The sequence below is a fragment of the Amia ocellicauda genome, chromosome 20, assembly GCF_036373705.1.
Source record: "Amia ocellicauda isolate fAmiCal2 chromosome 20, fAmiCal2.hap1, whole genome shotgun sequence".
NCBI classification, from domain to species: Eukaryota; Metazoa; Chordata; class Actinopteri; order Amiiformes; family Amiidae; genus Amia; species Amia ocellicauda.
Genome location: NC_089869.1, coordinates 17,700,417 through 17,716,891, shown reverse-complemented (window position 1 = coordinate 17,716,891; position 16,475 = coordinate 17,700,417). Strand labels below are relative to the sequence as shown.

The 16,475-nt window shown below is 37.7% G+C and overlaps 1 protein-coding gene across 6 annotated transcripts in view; it reads left to right on the top strand.

Moving 5' to 3' along the window:
* Positions 1-1,830: 1,830 nt before the first annotated feature.
* The window catches only part of myofl (myoferlin like), a 39,060-nt gene continuing 24,415 nt past the window's right edge, over positions 1,831-16,475 (top strand). For all 6 annotated transcript variants that reach the window (XM_066693475.1, XM_066693474.1, XM_066693473.1 and 3 more), the window contains exons 1-10: positions 1,831-2,348; positions 4,119-4,174; positions 4,638-4,729; positions 10,482-10,590; positions 11,319-11,415; positions 13,901-14,064; positions 14,357-14,485; positions 15,550-15,612; positions 15,867-15,917; positions 16,254-16,284. In XM_066693475.1, the coding sequence (XP_066549572.1) occupies positions 2,261-2,348; positions 4,119-4,174; positions 4,638-4,729; positions 10,482-10,590; positions 11,319-11,415; positions 13,901-14,064; positions 14,357-14,485; positions 15,550-15,612; positions 15,867-15,917; positions 16,254-16,284 (880 nt within the window). In that variant the 5' untranslated portion in view covers positions 1,831-2,260. The remainder of the gene's footprint in view (positions 2,349-4,118; positions 4,175-4,637; positions 4,730-10,481; positions 10,591-11,318; positions 11,416-13,900; positions 14,065-14,356; positions 14,486-15,549; positions 15,613-15,866; positions 15,918-16,253; positions 16,285-16,475) is intronic.

Genomic DNA, 16,475 nt, shown 5'->3' with positions numbered 1-16,475 from the left:
CTTTCTTTAAGGGTTCTGGTTCCTGTGCTGCCATTGTGCCCATTTGTTTCTGCTCAATGTCTGTGCTGTGTAGGGTTGGCCGTGCACCGGCTCCAGGACCCGGAGCCAGAGCGGAGCTGAAGCAGGCATGCCTGGAGCCGGAGCTGAGGTGAGGGAGCTGCTCTACCCTCTGTGCTGTATTCTGGACTTTACTGTGCTCCGAGGGATGCCAATGCCTTGAAAATGTTCTTGTATCCTACCCCTGATGGGTGCTTTTGAAGAACCTTATGTATGTACCTTGATGTATTTTTTGTTAGGAATTGTACTAACCAACTGTGGGACCTCCCACAGACAGGTGTATTTAATCTGAGATCATGTGATGCACCTTAATTGCACAGATGTGGACTCCCTTCAGCTAATTACAAGACTTCTAAAGACAATTGGTTTCTCCACAGCTCAATCAGGTGTGTCATAGCAAGGGGGGTGATTAATTATGCATTCAATTATTTTCTGTTGTATTTGTAATTAAATTAGAACAATTTGCAAATTCTATTTTTCACAATTTCTGTGTTGATCAGTGGGAAAAACTCCTGATTAAATCCATTCTGATTTAATGTTGTTTTAAATGAGGAAAAGTCTAAGGGGGGTGAACACTTTTGAGAGCCACTGTACACTCCTGTCAGCAATGGGTGTGGCTGAAATAGACAAACCCGGAGCACTGCCGACCCTAGTGCTGTGTCTCCATGTGTGTCCTGGGTCTTGCTGAGCTTGCTGTGACTCCTGTCCAAAGGTGGAAAATGAGTGAATAGTCTAAAACATTTGAACTGAATTTGGAATTTGGTAATATAATTGGAAAGTTGCAATTGGCTAAAAGCAGTGGAGTTGCCTGTAAAACGAGGATAAGTGGGGTTGGACAGAGGTTATGCAATTTAGATAATTGCTATCCCTATTACAGGGTGCTTAAGAGCCTCCCATTGTTCCTTTATATCCCCCTGAATTAATAAACCAGTTTGTACCTATTGTCTCTTTCTTGCACACTATTCCAGTGCCAAACACAAATTTGAAGGTGCAGCGATGGGGTATGGCTCAAATGTTTACTTTCAATCTCATGCCTCGTTACATCTAGGCTATGTACATTTGCAGCCAGTGTTAATACAAGTTTTTGGCAAAGGTGATTCAGTTTATTGGTTTAAAAAGTTACTTTAGCATTATGCTAAAATATTTACATCAATAATTCCTGAACAGTAGAAGCACCCACACCTCACTGACACAATATACTAATTTCATGAAAAAAAACTGACACAAATTGGCATTCAGAAATTGTAAAGCCAAATATAAAGATTTTAAAATCGTATTACTACACCCAAACCGATAGCCCTGGAGCAGGACGTTTTGAGATGGTAGCAGTATGGAGATGCTTTTGAACATACTATGTATGGCAAGCCAAATGATCATTTAGATATCTCTCTAAATCCTTTAAAGATATCTTGAAACATTTAAAGATATCTCTAAATCATTTAAAAGATATCTGCAAACCTATTAGAGATATCTTCAAATCATTTAGAGATAGCTTTAAAAAGCACCTTATTTAGAGATCTCTAAACCGTTTGCAGATATCTCTAAATCATTTATAGATATCTTTAAATATTTGAGGATATCTTTAAATGCAATCGCATCCACCAGGTGGCGTATAAAGCCAAGGTGCTGTGAAACTTGCAGACGAAAGCCCTTCAGCCTGATGCCAGATGAGACGGAGAGGAAGCGTCCCGGTTCCCCAAGTTGCCGGACGCACCACTATACCCACACATGCGCAACTGTGGGCGCAACGCCACGTCCCGGGAGCAGAAGCTACACGGGTTCCGTTACATAGTTACATTGCATATGCTTGAGTTATCCTACTTTTTAACAAAACTAAATCAACACGAACAATTACAATGTGCCAGTGTAGCTGAATGGGGAGAAACCTGTCTGCTTGTTTCTTAAAGCGACTGCCTCTCCGCTCGGGTTTCACACGGCGCTCCTCCACTTCTCCTTCATTACCTGTGCGCTCGGCTCGTAGGAGCGCTTTCCCTCAGTACCGGCCAACCCCAATGACTGACAGCCTCTCCTCCCTAACTTACACAAAGCGCGCATTTCCTCTTCTGCAGTTCAGCCTCCTGCTAGAGAGGAGACGCGGGTGCAACAGAGCAATGCTGCCGGTTTATCGCTTTTAATTGGGCGAGACAAGAAACGAGAAGAAAAGAAAAGAAAAGAAAAGAAAGAGAAGTAGTTCAGTGGCAACATGTTGCGCGTTGTGGTGGAGTCGGCTGCAGGGCTTCCCAAGAAGAAACTTGGAAATCCTGACCCCATAACGACCATTGTCTTCAAAGGTAAGTTGTGTTTATTCTTCTGTGTCACTTTTAATATACATTAATAAGGGTTTTTGTTATAAACTGAGTTAAAAAGTAAATAACTGAGGTAAGCAGGTATTTATAACATTGCAATTAAGGTTAAGGTCTTTTATAGTTTATTTGTACATGTTGTCTTAATTAGTAGGTTGTTTTTCTGTGGAGCGACCTTTGTAAAGGGCGCTATACAATACAAATAAATAAAATTACACTCCTTTCGCATTATTTTTCTTCTTTTTATATATATTAAGACCTCATCAGGTCATATAATTGATTACTAATGCAAAGCACCTTTTGTAGTAAATGATTAGTTTAGATACTTCTGTGTGAAACCTAGTTCTCTGGGCCTGAGGCTTTGTCAAAGTAAACTTGGTTCCCTGTACTACATTATCATGAAAATATGGGCAAAGGCATCAGCAACTTTGACATTTTAGTTTTATGCGTGCTCATATTGTATTATCCCTTGCAAGATGTAACATAATATAACCTGCTAATTATATTGCAACACATCCATTGTCATTTAATTGGGTGGATGTAATTGATTGATTAATGAGGTTAATTGGAATTCATAGGACTTAAGCTTACATACTCTGAGGCGACTTTATGAACATACAATGGCATCCAGAGGGAAAGTCTGAAACACAATAGAGAGAAACAAAACATTAGTCCTTATAAGGGAATAAAACTGTCCACTTAGTAACTTCTGTCTGTAACCAGGCTTTTTAGTGAGTTAGCTGTGGCGTTGCAGCTCACTAATAGCACTGGGTGTGGCAGATTTTCACAACATATGAATCATATTCCAGATATTTTAAGATAAGCGCCATCTTTGTTTTATCCCTCGTTTGCAAGGGTTCAGATCTCCATCTATTGTGTGCAGCCCTGATGCATTAGTCCATGCTCACTTATGTGTATGTCAGCTTCTCTTTACTGAATTGCTGTGATTCCATATGCAGCTGTGAGATTAATTTGGTCATGCTATTCACAGAAAGCGTTCTTCCACTGGAATGAGTCTTAATTGGTAAATAAATAAGGCCAATGCACATATTCTCGCGGTACAAAGAGAAATGTGCGCTCGTTGTGGAATCAAAGATGCTTGGCAAGTTAACAAATGGGAGAACTCTGTGAATCTCAACAGTAGGGCTGATCTCTGAAGTGACCAGCAGAACAGATGCCTAAGGGTGGATGTCGTTGCATGCATTGTGAGTGTCATGTGATGTGCAGGAGTTTTGTTGGATCCATTTTTTGTTTTTGTTTCTGTGTCTCCCACTTCTCAGATTTCTTTCATATTAAAGACTATATATGTGGCAGTGTAAATGAATGGTAAAAATGTCACTTGACAACTTATAGTTGTCTATAGTCAGTGAACAAAAGCACTTTCAGCTGGAGACATTCAAGAACGAGCTGGTAGAGACCAGGTTTGTGGTGGAACAGAAAGGGAGAACGTATTTTAAATTCATGTAGATTATAAATACATTTCAGAGTCATTGTGCATATTTTTGTCATTTATATGAGAAGTGAATAATATGATTTTATATGTTCATTTGTCAAGAGTTAAAAAAAAACATTGTAAGGAAAATTCTAACATTTGAAAGTATAAAAGTGTCAGGGAATATTACTCCTTTTCCTTTTATATAGTCTAATGGACTTGTGAACCATTCTACTAGATATATAGGCCTACACAATGACAACTCTGGTTTTTGCACACCTTCTCATAGATGAATGTATCCTAAATTGCCTCAATTTGTTTTACAGATGAAAAGAAGAAAACTAAATTCATTGACGGAGAAACGAATCCTGTTTGGAATGAAGTAAGACACCTTTTATTAATGTATTTTCTTTATTTTGCTAAGGATTCACTACCATTTGCCAGCAAACTTTGCAAGACAATGTCTACAAATTGAACATCATGTTAGGCAGAATTAGGACTCTGAGAAGTTTAGATGTCAGTGAGATTAATATTGTATGATTGAAATGAACCAGCAGCAAATTCTTCAAATTCTTTACAATGGTTTTTCAGTGGATCACGGGTCACGATCACGAGTTCCTCAAAATGTGGAAATGTGGAAAGTTAATGATCTTGGGATGAGGTTGTGTTTGACTACTTATATACTTGTATATTATTTACCAACAAATAAGGTAGATTTCCATAATTTGTCAACATGAAGCTCCGAAAAGAAAGAAACCACATTTATGGGGATAGTCCCTCAAAATAATAAGAAAGCTATTGAAACCTAAGCTAACAGATTTTTTTCTTTTCCTCTCTAAATGCAGGTACTTGAGTTTGATTTGAAAGGTGTTGCACTGGATTCCTCCTCATTCATTGATGTTATTGTCAAAGATTATGAAACCATAGGAAAAGATAAGTATGTACTTTTCATGATTTCATCTTCACATGCACAACACAATCTACATATTGACCATATGAGAAGGGGTAGCTGTATACATAACTCAAAAAGAAATACACTTTGCTCTAATTTAAACCACCTAGATTTAGTTTTTTAAAATGCCAATACTGGTTGGAAGTACTATCATCTTTAAATGGAAAACAAATGCTGGAGGGTCTTTACCTGATGAGACCCAGGCTTTGCACTTTTGACCTTTTGTGAGTCTATTATCATTTTGAACTGAAGTGAGTCATTAAGTTTCAGACATTTTACCCAGGTTCTTTAATGTTACCTGAGAGCAGTCAGAGCTAACCTCAGATACCTGCAGGCGTTTGCTTTCCTAAGTAAATGCTGCAGGTAAACTGTAAACTGGTTAGTTGTTGGTTGACAACAATTGGAAAGCTGTTTGAGTGCTAAGGAATGTCATCAGGAGATGGTTTCAAAGATGCATTTTCTTTGATAAATATAAGTTTGTTTTTTTTTTCTCTTGAGGAAAGTACTTGATATAGCATTGATTCCCACATCTGGAGCTTACTTCAGACTTGCATCTTTTTCATTTAAGCTATGGAGATGTATCTTTTAGTTTTCTTCAAAGGAAAGGTTGTGAAATAACCATGTACCTGAATGCAGAATTTCCTTGTTCATGTTACAAACTGATCCAGAGAAACACTTAAAGCATTGTGTAGCGTTGTAATTTTAGCAAGTGTAGTTGGCAGTTAGAGGTCAGAGGAACGTGATGGAACACCACCCAGACCTTGCTGGTGTACCTTCAGTAACGCCCACATTGTTATTCCACTTCCACACCCCTGTGTTTTGTTGCAACATGTTCTGCAATGTTTGGAAAGTAGACGATTGTGTCTGAAGTAACCTGGGCTGTATCATGTAACAGAAGGGACCTTAAATGATTTGCTCTGAGGAGATAAATGCACGCTGACCTATGCTTAAGATAATGAGTGTTGCTATGGATTCTGTGTTACACTATTGATAATTATTTAATAATGCAGAGTATGTTCACACAGTTTCTGAATTGGAACACATTTGAGCTAGTATATATATTGAATAGCTACAGCAGGATCAATGGCAGTAAAGGGGTACATGTATTTAGACCTACAAAAGTGAATTAAACTTTACTCCAACATTAAGATGACCATGAATGAATAAATAAAAATTCTTCCTGGAGTACAGGTATTTGAGGAAGGCTGCCGATTGCAACAGTGTGTGAAGAGAAGTAAACGCTACCATCAAAGCAGAGTGCCACATACTGCAGTGGTAATGCAGCTTTATAGGAGTGACCACACTTTACTGAGTAAATTGTGAACGCCCAGCTTAAGTCCTAGACTGCTTTATTTTTTCTACAGCATTGGCATTCAACACCCTGTATACCTTTCTGAAATAAACTCTGGAAGGTTGTATTTGTATTGCTGCATTGAGATTGTTCTCCTACTGCTTTCTGTGGCACACTCACAGGAAATTAAACACAAACAGATGTGTGTTGGCTGAGGCGCATGAATCCTAACTTTTTATTCTAAATGGTACTGTTGAAAGTCTTGGGTAACTGAGTGGATGAGAAAAACATGCTTATATTGAACTGTAGTTTGTGCTGAAATGTTTACCTACTGTATACAGAAAATGTCTGTGAATCTCCTTAGCTAGTTTGCTTTCAGATCCTGTACGCTAAATTCTGCACACATTCAGAATGCCATCTCTGCAACATTTTCCACATAAAAATAACATATGGAACCAATCTGGAAACAGTGACCGTGGAGTTTGAGAGTTCATACTAGTTTTTTCCATTATGTAGTGTTTTTCAACAAGTAGAATTCCAAATGTTTTGTTCAATGTGCTAGAGTTTCCGTATATGTGGAGTATATACTTCAAAACTAAAACTTTTACAGTCCAGCAGTGTTACTCTTTTGCTATTACTTAAAGGAGTTCATTATTTTTGATTGAGTCATCCAGAAGTAGTAGGAGGAAATTTCTGTAATTTCAGACATTCTTCCAAGATCCCTGGTTAGTTTGTATCTTAGCAACATCTGAAAATAAAGTGGATGTTTGGTGCAGAACAATTATGAGGTTTCCCCCCATTTCCTCCCAAAATCATTAATCATTTTATCTAGCACTTTGGTTTTTACTTTGCTGCAGGTTAGTGTATTGAGTCTATAGGTGTGGCAATAACCTAATGGGAAGTCCTTGCTTACAGAGACCACGTGTCTGCTAATGTTTCTTTTCAGCTGAAACTAATCTCTGTGGTTGTGCTTTAAATAGATATAAAAGTGTGCTGGACATATGTGTTTGGATGTGAGGAAGTGTCACATTCTGACGGATCTCCATGCGCATCCTGGGGGTTGGGATACCAATGTGACCAGTCTGTGAATAAGCATATTGCAATAGATTATCAGGAGATCACTTGCGCAGTCAAAAACTTGTGTTTTGAAATTGGCATAGAGGTATGAAGACTTTTCAAATTGACTGGAACCAAGAAGGAAGAAGAAGGAATGTGTTATTAGCTAGTGTTTTTTTTTTTTTTATGGATATTTACTGGATAACCTGTTGGTTGTTGTCAACCAAAAGGAAATTTCACACTTCATTAATCCATCCACACATCGGACAGCCTGTTCCTGAACGTTTTAAGTGACTCCACCTACTCTGGGAAAAATATTGTGGAGTTCATGCAGAAAATGCTAAAAATGAATCCTGTATTTCAGATGAATATCTTTTTAGAAAACGGTTTAAAATAATACAAAATCTTTAATGCTAATGATACAACCCTGTCTTATGCCTGTGATAAACTAAACCTACTTAGCACTTTTTATATATATAACATTATCAATGATTGGTATACATAGGTGGTTTGTTTTTATATTGCTCAAGGTTTACTGTATGAGAATAGGCAGCAAGTAAAGAAAATTATTCCACAAGTTATTATGAAAGGGGAAAACTGACCTAAAAGAACCGGCTCTTCTGGAGTTGGAAATCTAACCTGTCTGAGGAGAATTGAGTCTGCTAGATTTACACACAACCTACCCATCTGGCATGTTTAACTAAACTACCTTTGTTAATTGCATCCCATTTTTTTTAATAGGCATATTATAATGTTTTGTGGCAGCTAAGTTACAAATCATTTAGTTAAAGGTTGTTTCTAATGCAGCTCTAGTACAGCATATTGTTTTTACTTAAAATGGCATTGGGCGGTACTTAAAATTGTTTATTCAAGCACATTCCAGGCTTTTAGCATCGTCCGCTGAAGGAACGGGAAAGTCTGTTGCAAATGTAGTGCATCATACAAGGAGTTTTTGTTCGTAATATAAGCTATATGCTTGCTAGAAATTAAATCTTGTGTAGTTTTATCATTCTATAGTATGGAAAAAAAGGTTTGAATTAATTAAAAACTATTAATTGTTTAATTTTTGAGCCTCTGGGAACCATAAGATGTTTTGTATCGGTTTGTGACTGGGAGAATAAGGTCCCCAGGCGCTGTGGCAATGAAATCTGAGCTGCAAGTGCACTAGTAGTTTTACCTATCAGAGTGTGTTGCCATGTTTAGCCAATGTGGAGTTAATTCTTCTCTGCCCACAACGTGCTGACTCAAACTCTCCGTGAGGGCGGAAGAAGGACTGGGTGTTGGCTGAGACGTGTTTGAATTGAGAAGTGAAGTATTGTACAATAGGTCTGCATATTTGCTAAGACCATAGAAGAACAATGCGATTATTGAGCAAATGCCTTATTTATTTCAACTGAAGATTAAACAAAACAAATACACACAATTAGCGTGCCTGTTGAGAAACTCACAAATAGGCCTAGTCTTTTAGTATCTAGAGAAGTAAGCGTGTATATATAGATAACATTGTAGTTTGTGATTTTGATAGTGTGGGGAAGGAACACAAGTCACTGTAGAAACTCCCTATTTGCTGATACTGAAAACAACTGGCATCAACAGGGGTAAGATTATAAAATGCAAATTGATATTCTATTATATAAACTATAAACCACAAAGACACGATAAAGTGGTGTGTAAATAGGAGGATACGTGTGCAGGTAAAGGTGTGCTCTTCAGAGAGAAATGTTGGCAAAATCAGCTAGTCCTAGTTATTCAGCTGTCTGTCTGCTTATTTGCACATTTGCAAAGAGGCGGGAGTATAATAGATAGGGGATGAGGTAAATAGTGTTTCCCAGCTCTTTGTTATTACAGCACAAATATATTTCATTCTCACACTTTCAGTTCATTTTTAAATCTTCTGTTAAATTGGATATAAAACTATAATTATATTTCACTTTCAGGTTTGGATTTAAAAGACATTGTTCTTCCATGTTGTCATTGACAGAAATGGCTGTGAAATTTGCATTTTCACTTCCCTCTTCAGTTTTCCTTTACATATTCTGACTCTTCCTCTGATTGGCTTGGCTCCAGATTATGATGATTAACATGTTTATAATAACTAATCAGAGAAAACCTGAGTGGCCAAGAGCAAGTTCCTTCCCTTGACCTCTGCCTCTGTGTGTGGGAATATTTTTATTTTGTATTAAAAGAACGATGTGGCATAGTCACTATCTACTTTTTAAATCCCAAACTTTGCAAGTGTGTGTGAATATCCTACAGTTGATACCCTGTATTAGGACAAACCTTATCTATACAGAGGTTTTTGCAGGTATGTAAGGCTTTCTATGACAATTACAGCCAGTTTCTGTCACTGCAACACATGCATCACAGCAGTAACTTATTTTTCTGCCTTGCTACTAACGGAAAATAGAATAAAGCTACTTTAACATTCCCGTCGATCAACACTCGGTAATGGATGTTCATGTTTTTATTAGCAGAAGGGAAGGATATAATCAGTGGTGCAGCTCGGCAGCTCTTTTTAACTATTGCAAAGTGGCACATGAGTCATGAGCTGTTTAAACAAGGCGGTCGAGGTTTCCATGACATCCTGGATGTATTTGCAAGAACTGAAGGGAAATATGGGAGTGTGTTGGAAGGAGGAGCCTTATGGTGGTCTCTTGTTATGCCGACAATACTCTACAGAAAGAATACCAATAGTCCTAGAACTCGGGATGAGTGCCAGGACACAGGCCACAGTCTGTCTGTGTGTGTCCATCTCAAGCAAAAAAGTAAATGCTTGTTTGGACTCGCCATGTGTATTCTAAATGCATTTTGACAGGGTGCCTATAATGTATGAATTCCAGTCATTTTTCTACTAGACTTTAGCCTCCTCTGCAACAAGTGATGGCTACACATGTTTTGTCATGTTCAAGGCAGAGCTTTCCTGCTGAAATTGTGGTTCAAAGGGAGGTGGTTCTTAACAGACTATGCTTGGTTCTCTGTATCTGATTGGAGCTGGGAAATGCTGCCTGGGGCATATGTCACAATTAATCACTTTAGAAACTAAGTGAAAATAAACCTTCAAAGAAGGGGGGATATGGCAATCAAAAAGCAGCTGTGTGCTTAACTCTGGGTAGGAAGCACACACTGTTCCACCTTAAGAATTTCAACTGCTCTCTTTCCTCAGTTTCAACAACACTGGTCTGACCTTGATCTGGATTGTTTTTGTCTTTCAAAGCGTTTTTAGTGATTGAGCAGAGTTTAGTTCCGACCAGCCTCCCTTAAACATGCCTTAGATTAAATCATCCTGAAACCTTAATCTTTCATTAAATATAGTCAAAATGTAAATGATACTGCAGAACCCATCTGATGCATTAGACTTTCTAAACACCTTCAACCCCCCCCCCCCCCCAGGTTCCTAGGTGCGGCTAAAGTTTATTTAAAAGAACTGGCAACGGGTCAACTCAAGTCTCTCCCATCAAAGAACTTGCCTCTCCTCGGTGAAAAGGGTCAATCTACTGGAGTAAGTTTACCTTATCTAATGTATTTGTTCTTCTGCAATGATTGAAGGTATTTTGTGTTATGTAGAACAACAACAACAACAGTACATACTAGACACAATGTTTGTATGCTCCCCCCTGCTGCCATGTATCCATCACAGTACAGAAAAATTCATAATCTTATACAATGCATTACATTCCTCTTACAAAACCTCCTGTAATATGGAGTTGGAACTAATTCAAAGGTTATCTTTCCCACCCTGGACCAGCAATTTATGTTGCAAGTGTAGGACCAAGGTGGCACTTTGCCAACACTGCTGTAATATATTTGTCTTCCCTTTGTTTCCGTAAACATTGATTCATACCTCTGAACAAACTTCTAATGAACAAGAATATGCACAAGGATACACACACACCCAACATACTGATTCTGTACTAAAAACACTCCATCTTGTGTGTTGTATTGGAATATACCTCGATGACATTTTGCATTCCAACACAGCACAATGTTTGTGACTGTTGGAGCCTACAGGTTAAAAAATATTTTGCATATTGTCTTTTTAAAAACACAAAACCAGCCTTTCCCATTGCTGTTTTATATGCATGTTCCATACTTTGCTCTAATAATAAAATTGAGTTGTATGATATTATGGCCTAGAAATTAATAGTCAACTTTAGTTAACCAATTCATTAAATTAAATCTGAATATAATAAGACGCTTAATTAAACTAACTTGCATCTCCCCATTTAGGCAATTATTAATTTGGTAATTGGGTACGAACCCCCAGCCACCGGCATTCCGAACCCAAACGCTCACGCGGATGGTGACCCTGCAGCTGGAGATACCGGTAAGTTCTAATTTCAAAGTATTTGAATAGTATAAATTGCAAATTGTATATTCCTCTTTCTCTTCCTGACCACTTAATTCACCAATGAATGAAGTAATGAAAGAAGGAAGCATTGGTTTGTAAAACTTAATTTGCATTACATTATTGCGAAAACACAAAAGTCCAAAAGGGAAATGAAATCATGCAATGGATTTGGGTTGTACAGATGGAATTGCCTTCAGATATGTAGGTTGTGTCCCCTCCTTACGACAAACTGAAAATGCACAGTGATGTTCTAACAAGTGTGCATTGTATTATAACTTTAATTCGATTAAGTACGCACATTATGAACGTTTGTTGTTTTAAATGTATATTCTTGAGCCTTCAGTGGTGGTAAAGATTTTTATATACATTTTATTCTGGCTATCAAACTTGAATGTCATTTTTTCATAATAATATGAAATGGTATACTTCTCCTGTTTGCAATGTGCATCTAATTAGAGGAGACTAGCACAAGAGATTTATCTCATCCTGCAACCTACTTCATTGTTTTGTAACGTGATGCGTATTATATTGTTTGTCTGCATTGTGTTTCTTCTTGGACAATACACACCTCTTCCATAGTGCAACCTACCTGTTGTTACCTGTGCCTACGCGAATTGCTAAGTTGATTGCAACCGGCTCTGCAGCTTTGCTTTACCGGGCATGTTCATTTAAATTTAAACTGACTGAGCCAAGTAAATACTCAGCCCCTCTGGGCTTCATTATTATAAGTGGATTCTAATTGTAAGCTGAAAAGTCTTTGCAAGGCCAGAGATGTATGGAGATGCCTGTTGCTGGAGACCTTGTACTGCCATCTGACCACATCTCTCAAAATAATAGCAGAATTTTGCAGCACTGACATTTCCAACATTGTTTTCTAGATGCCATATTGAAATTTCTAAAACTGACCTTGACTTTGATAATAGATTTTGGTACGCAAAGTTATAATACTGGGAAATAGGAATGCCCCAGGGGTTGAGTTTGTTTCCTTTTGTGGAGCAGTAGGTATGAAATATATTCATGCAAATTGGTAGCGTTGCACAGAAATGTACATGAGAAACAATCATGCTTCTGTAGTGGAGCTCCCCAGCTTCCTGTTAGTGCATAAATAGTGCATCTGTCAAATCTGTAGAGGCTTCACCTTTTGTACACCAAGCTAGAAAATATTGACAAAGTATCATGAGTAAGTAGTGCATTGCTGCCTGGGGAAGAACCTTGCTTTTTGTATTGGAGATCTTATTTACAATGTGTATCCTGATGTTTTTAATCTTAAGGGGGGGGGGGGGGGGGGAAACATAAATATACGTATAAATAAAACCATAAAAACCAAAAATACCACAGTAATCAGATTTAAAATGCAGGCTGAATACTTCTATTTTAATGCACAGAAAAAAGTAAGCTTCACTTAGACATTCTTTAATTCTCTGTATAAATATAATTTCCTGCATTTTAAAGGGCATCAAATCTGGTCTGACAAGGTTGATTCACGTGATCAGTGTTATTATTATTGATTCCTTCATTCCTACCCAGAAGCCAAATATAACTAAGGCGTACCATCATCTGCTTAAAACACTTTTAAGTTGATTCATGTAAAATCTGACCTGTGATACAATTTTCATGACATACTGACTTTCTATTGTTCCTGCGGTTTTCAATTTAATTGAGTAATGTGGTGACCAGCACCTCTCTGGCTTGCTTATCAGTTACCTACCTCTTACTACTTTCTCTGTTAATTACTTCCAACTTTGCAGCTGCCCATCTCCTCAGGAATGAACCCCTCTGATTTTAAGTAGCAGGGTCCTATCTATTCTAGATAAGTAGGCCTGCATCACCTAAAACTCGAAATGAATCCACTCGCTCTCCTGAATACTGCTGATTCCTGATGGTTTTCATTTTTAGAGTTTTCTTATTGTCAAATGTATTTTATCATGAAGAAATCAAATGAGGACCATCCAAATCTCAAGAAGAGTCACTGCCACTTGCTTTGAGGTTTTCATTCAATGTTTCTATTGAGAACTTGTTGTTGAGCACACTTGAGATGTCTATGTGGCCTTCCAGCTTGGAAGCTTATAAAACCAAATGCTGCAATTAAGAATTTTGTAGATATTTTCATCTGAGACAATGGAGTAACAGCCAAGGTCACATTCAAGTTGTGTCAACAGACGCATCTTGTTTTGGAATTAATTTTCATTTCCAGCTTGTGGTAAAAAAAAAAAAAGAAAACAGTCTGTTCAAATTATAATTGCCTAGGAAGGCTATTGTTATTTAGCCAATCCCTATCTTATGTTTAAACCAACACAGACATTTTCTGTTTTCAAAACTTATTGTACCCAGGTCTGCCATTGATTTTATATATCGTACATTGGAGTGAATTGCCTGCATTAACATACTATTTAGACAAGGACCTGCTTCAGGTGTTTGTTTTTTAGTTGTTTTTGTGCCTGTTTGTTTTTCCCTCCTTCAGGAGATGGTGGTGAGGAGGGTGATGAGGATTATACTGATGGAGGACATGGAGATGCCCCAGGGTCAGTGCCCTCTCCTGGCCAGCCTGGGAAGCAACTCCAGAAGAGGATTGGAAAGGGTAGGAATAGGCAGAGGACCCTGGCTAACAAGCCTCAAGACTTCCAGGTACAGAGTTCGGTTTGGACAAATTCCTTGATGAAAGTATTACACCATTTCCTGTCGAGGCGTCTTATGCAAACGTTTTTTGTTCTGTATAATTTTGAAATAGTCGTGTTATCAAAATTACACAATTGCCACGTTCTGCTATCTATATTTAAATTGGGCATCGCAACTTCCAGTAGCCTATAGTATATGTTGTTGCAGAAAATACTTAGTCCTGTGTTTTATGTAATAATGTCCGGGTTCTGTCTGGAGGTGATCACGTTTCTTGCTGTTAATGGACTTCTCCATTCAATAGATCCGTGTTCGAGTCATTGAGGGTCGCCAGTTTCCCGGAAACAACATCAAGCCCGTTGTGAAAGTCAATGTTTGCGGGCAGACGCACAGAACAAGGATCAGGAGAGGAAATAATCCCTTCTTTGATGAGGCAAGAGAAAAAGCATACTCCGTTTTAATATCCTGTTGTATGTTAGTTGATTGTATTACTGAATCACAAGGTCTACCATTTCAAAGGTAAAATATTGATTTATAAAAAAATAAGTTTACAGCTGTTTCTTAAATATTTCATTTTTTATTAACGGATAGCTCTAGATACATTATACATCTAAGCATTTCACCATAACTACATTTATTTTCTAAGCGAGTTTCTACATATCCAATTTTTTCTTGCATTTCTATCATACATCCTGTTATTACAAACTTTTCTCAAGGTGGACATTTTCACGCATGACTTAATGACAAAATATTTGTGTGTGACAGAATGTACCACTACACGATTCCACTGCAATTTATCTTCAGGAACTTCATTCATATGCATAATTTGTTTCCCAATTCCTGTTCATGTCTTTAAAAAGGAAACTTGCAGCTGGTGTATCTGTATAAGTAAATCAACCACATCTGTAAATGGAAAAAGGAAGGCAGAAGGCTAATTACCAAGTAGTGCCTATTGCTCAGTCTTTTTTTAGAAAAATCAATTTTGTCCACAAATGGGAACTCGACAGCATTATAGTTGGCATTTCCTGTGTTTGTGTGAGAGTGTGTGCATGCAAACCACACTTAACTGACTTAGGATTTCACCAGGACTGCTTGCCTTTTGTAGGGTTCTGTCTCCTTTACTGTATTGCACCTCTTAACAATAGTTGTCTAATGCAATATATTTTCCCAAGACATTTTCTTTTTGGGGATCTGATTCGTATCTCTTCTCTTACTATAATACAATTCAAGGTTTACAATAATTCTTCAAGGTTTTAGAAGTTAATTTTATAATTTGTGTTCGTGTTAGTCACAGTGTATAGCCAATGAGCCACAAAGCAGGCACTGATGTGAATAATAAAAACAAGAGTACTGATGAAAACAAGTGCTACAGGGGATTAGGCTAAATGAAGGGAATATGTATTTGAAAAGGAAATTGTGCTTTGTAAAAAATGTTCAGTGGAAATATTAAATTGTTTTACTTACACATCCCCTTATGACAAAAAATGTTTCCCACAGATTTTTTTCTACAACGTGAACATGATGCCATCAGACCTTTTTGATGAAGATATTAGCATTCGTGTAAGTGGTTTACCTTATATCATATGGTATTATGAACGTTTTAAGGATCATTAATGATAGTCTCTGCTGTAGTAAGTCACATACCTACAGGATGCTAACCTTTTAAAGATATTTTGAACATTTTAATTTATACAATATTCACATTAAGATGGATAGTTAAATTAACATCTGAAAATGTATTGAACAGTGCCAGCTATCTAGCCCTTTCAATTGCGATTTGTATTCCAGCAGTAATGAAGATTTCCTCTTTCTAGGTGTACGATTCATATTCTCTGAGGGCCGACAGCCTCATGGGGGAGTTTAAGGTATTCATCATCGTTTGTATTTCAAATTTAAACTGCAGAGATGAATGGAATACATTGTTATCCTTATAGAAGTGCTGTGGAGAGCTTTGAACAGACATCACATACTTTACTGGTGATTTAAACATTTCTTACATAATCAATTTTATTTTAGAAATGAGAATCATCTGGCTCCTCTTCGATGTCCAGTTTCTTGTAGTTTGGTTCTCTGTGAAAAGCTCTTCCTTTTTAGTGATTTTAGTGAATCGTGATCAGCCTTTTAAGTACTGAACGTTCATTTTGAAAAAGGTATTTTGTTTGACTAACATTTGTAATGATTATACCTTTTCTTATTTCCAGCTGCATGTTGGCTATGTCTATGATGAGCCCGGTAGGTTACTTTTTAATTAGTTTACTTGCAGGAATTGAGTCTCAACCACATTTACCTTAGACCCCGTTCACACTTGAGATTTAGGCCGGCCCTGGGCCAGGTCAAAACTAGTCCCGCTTTTCTACCCGGCCTAAATGTAACTGTGACGCGCCGGGCCCTGGGTCGGTGAAAAGCGTCAGCGTGTGACGCAA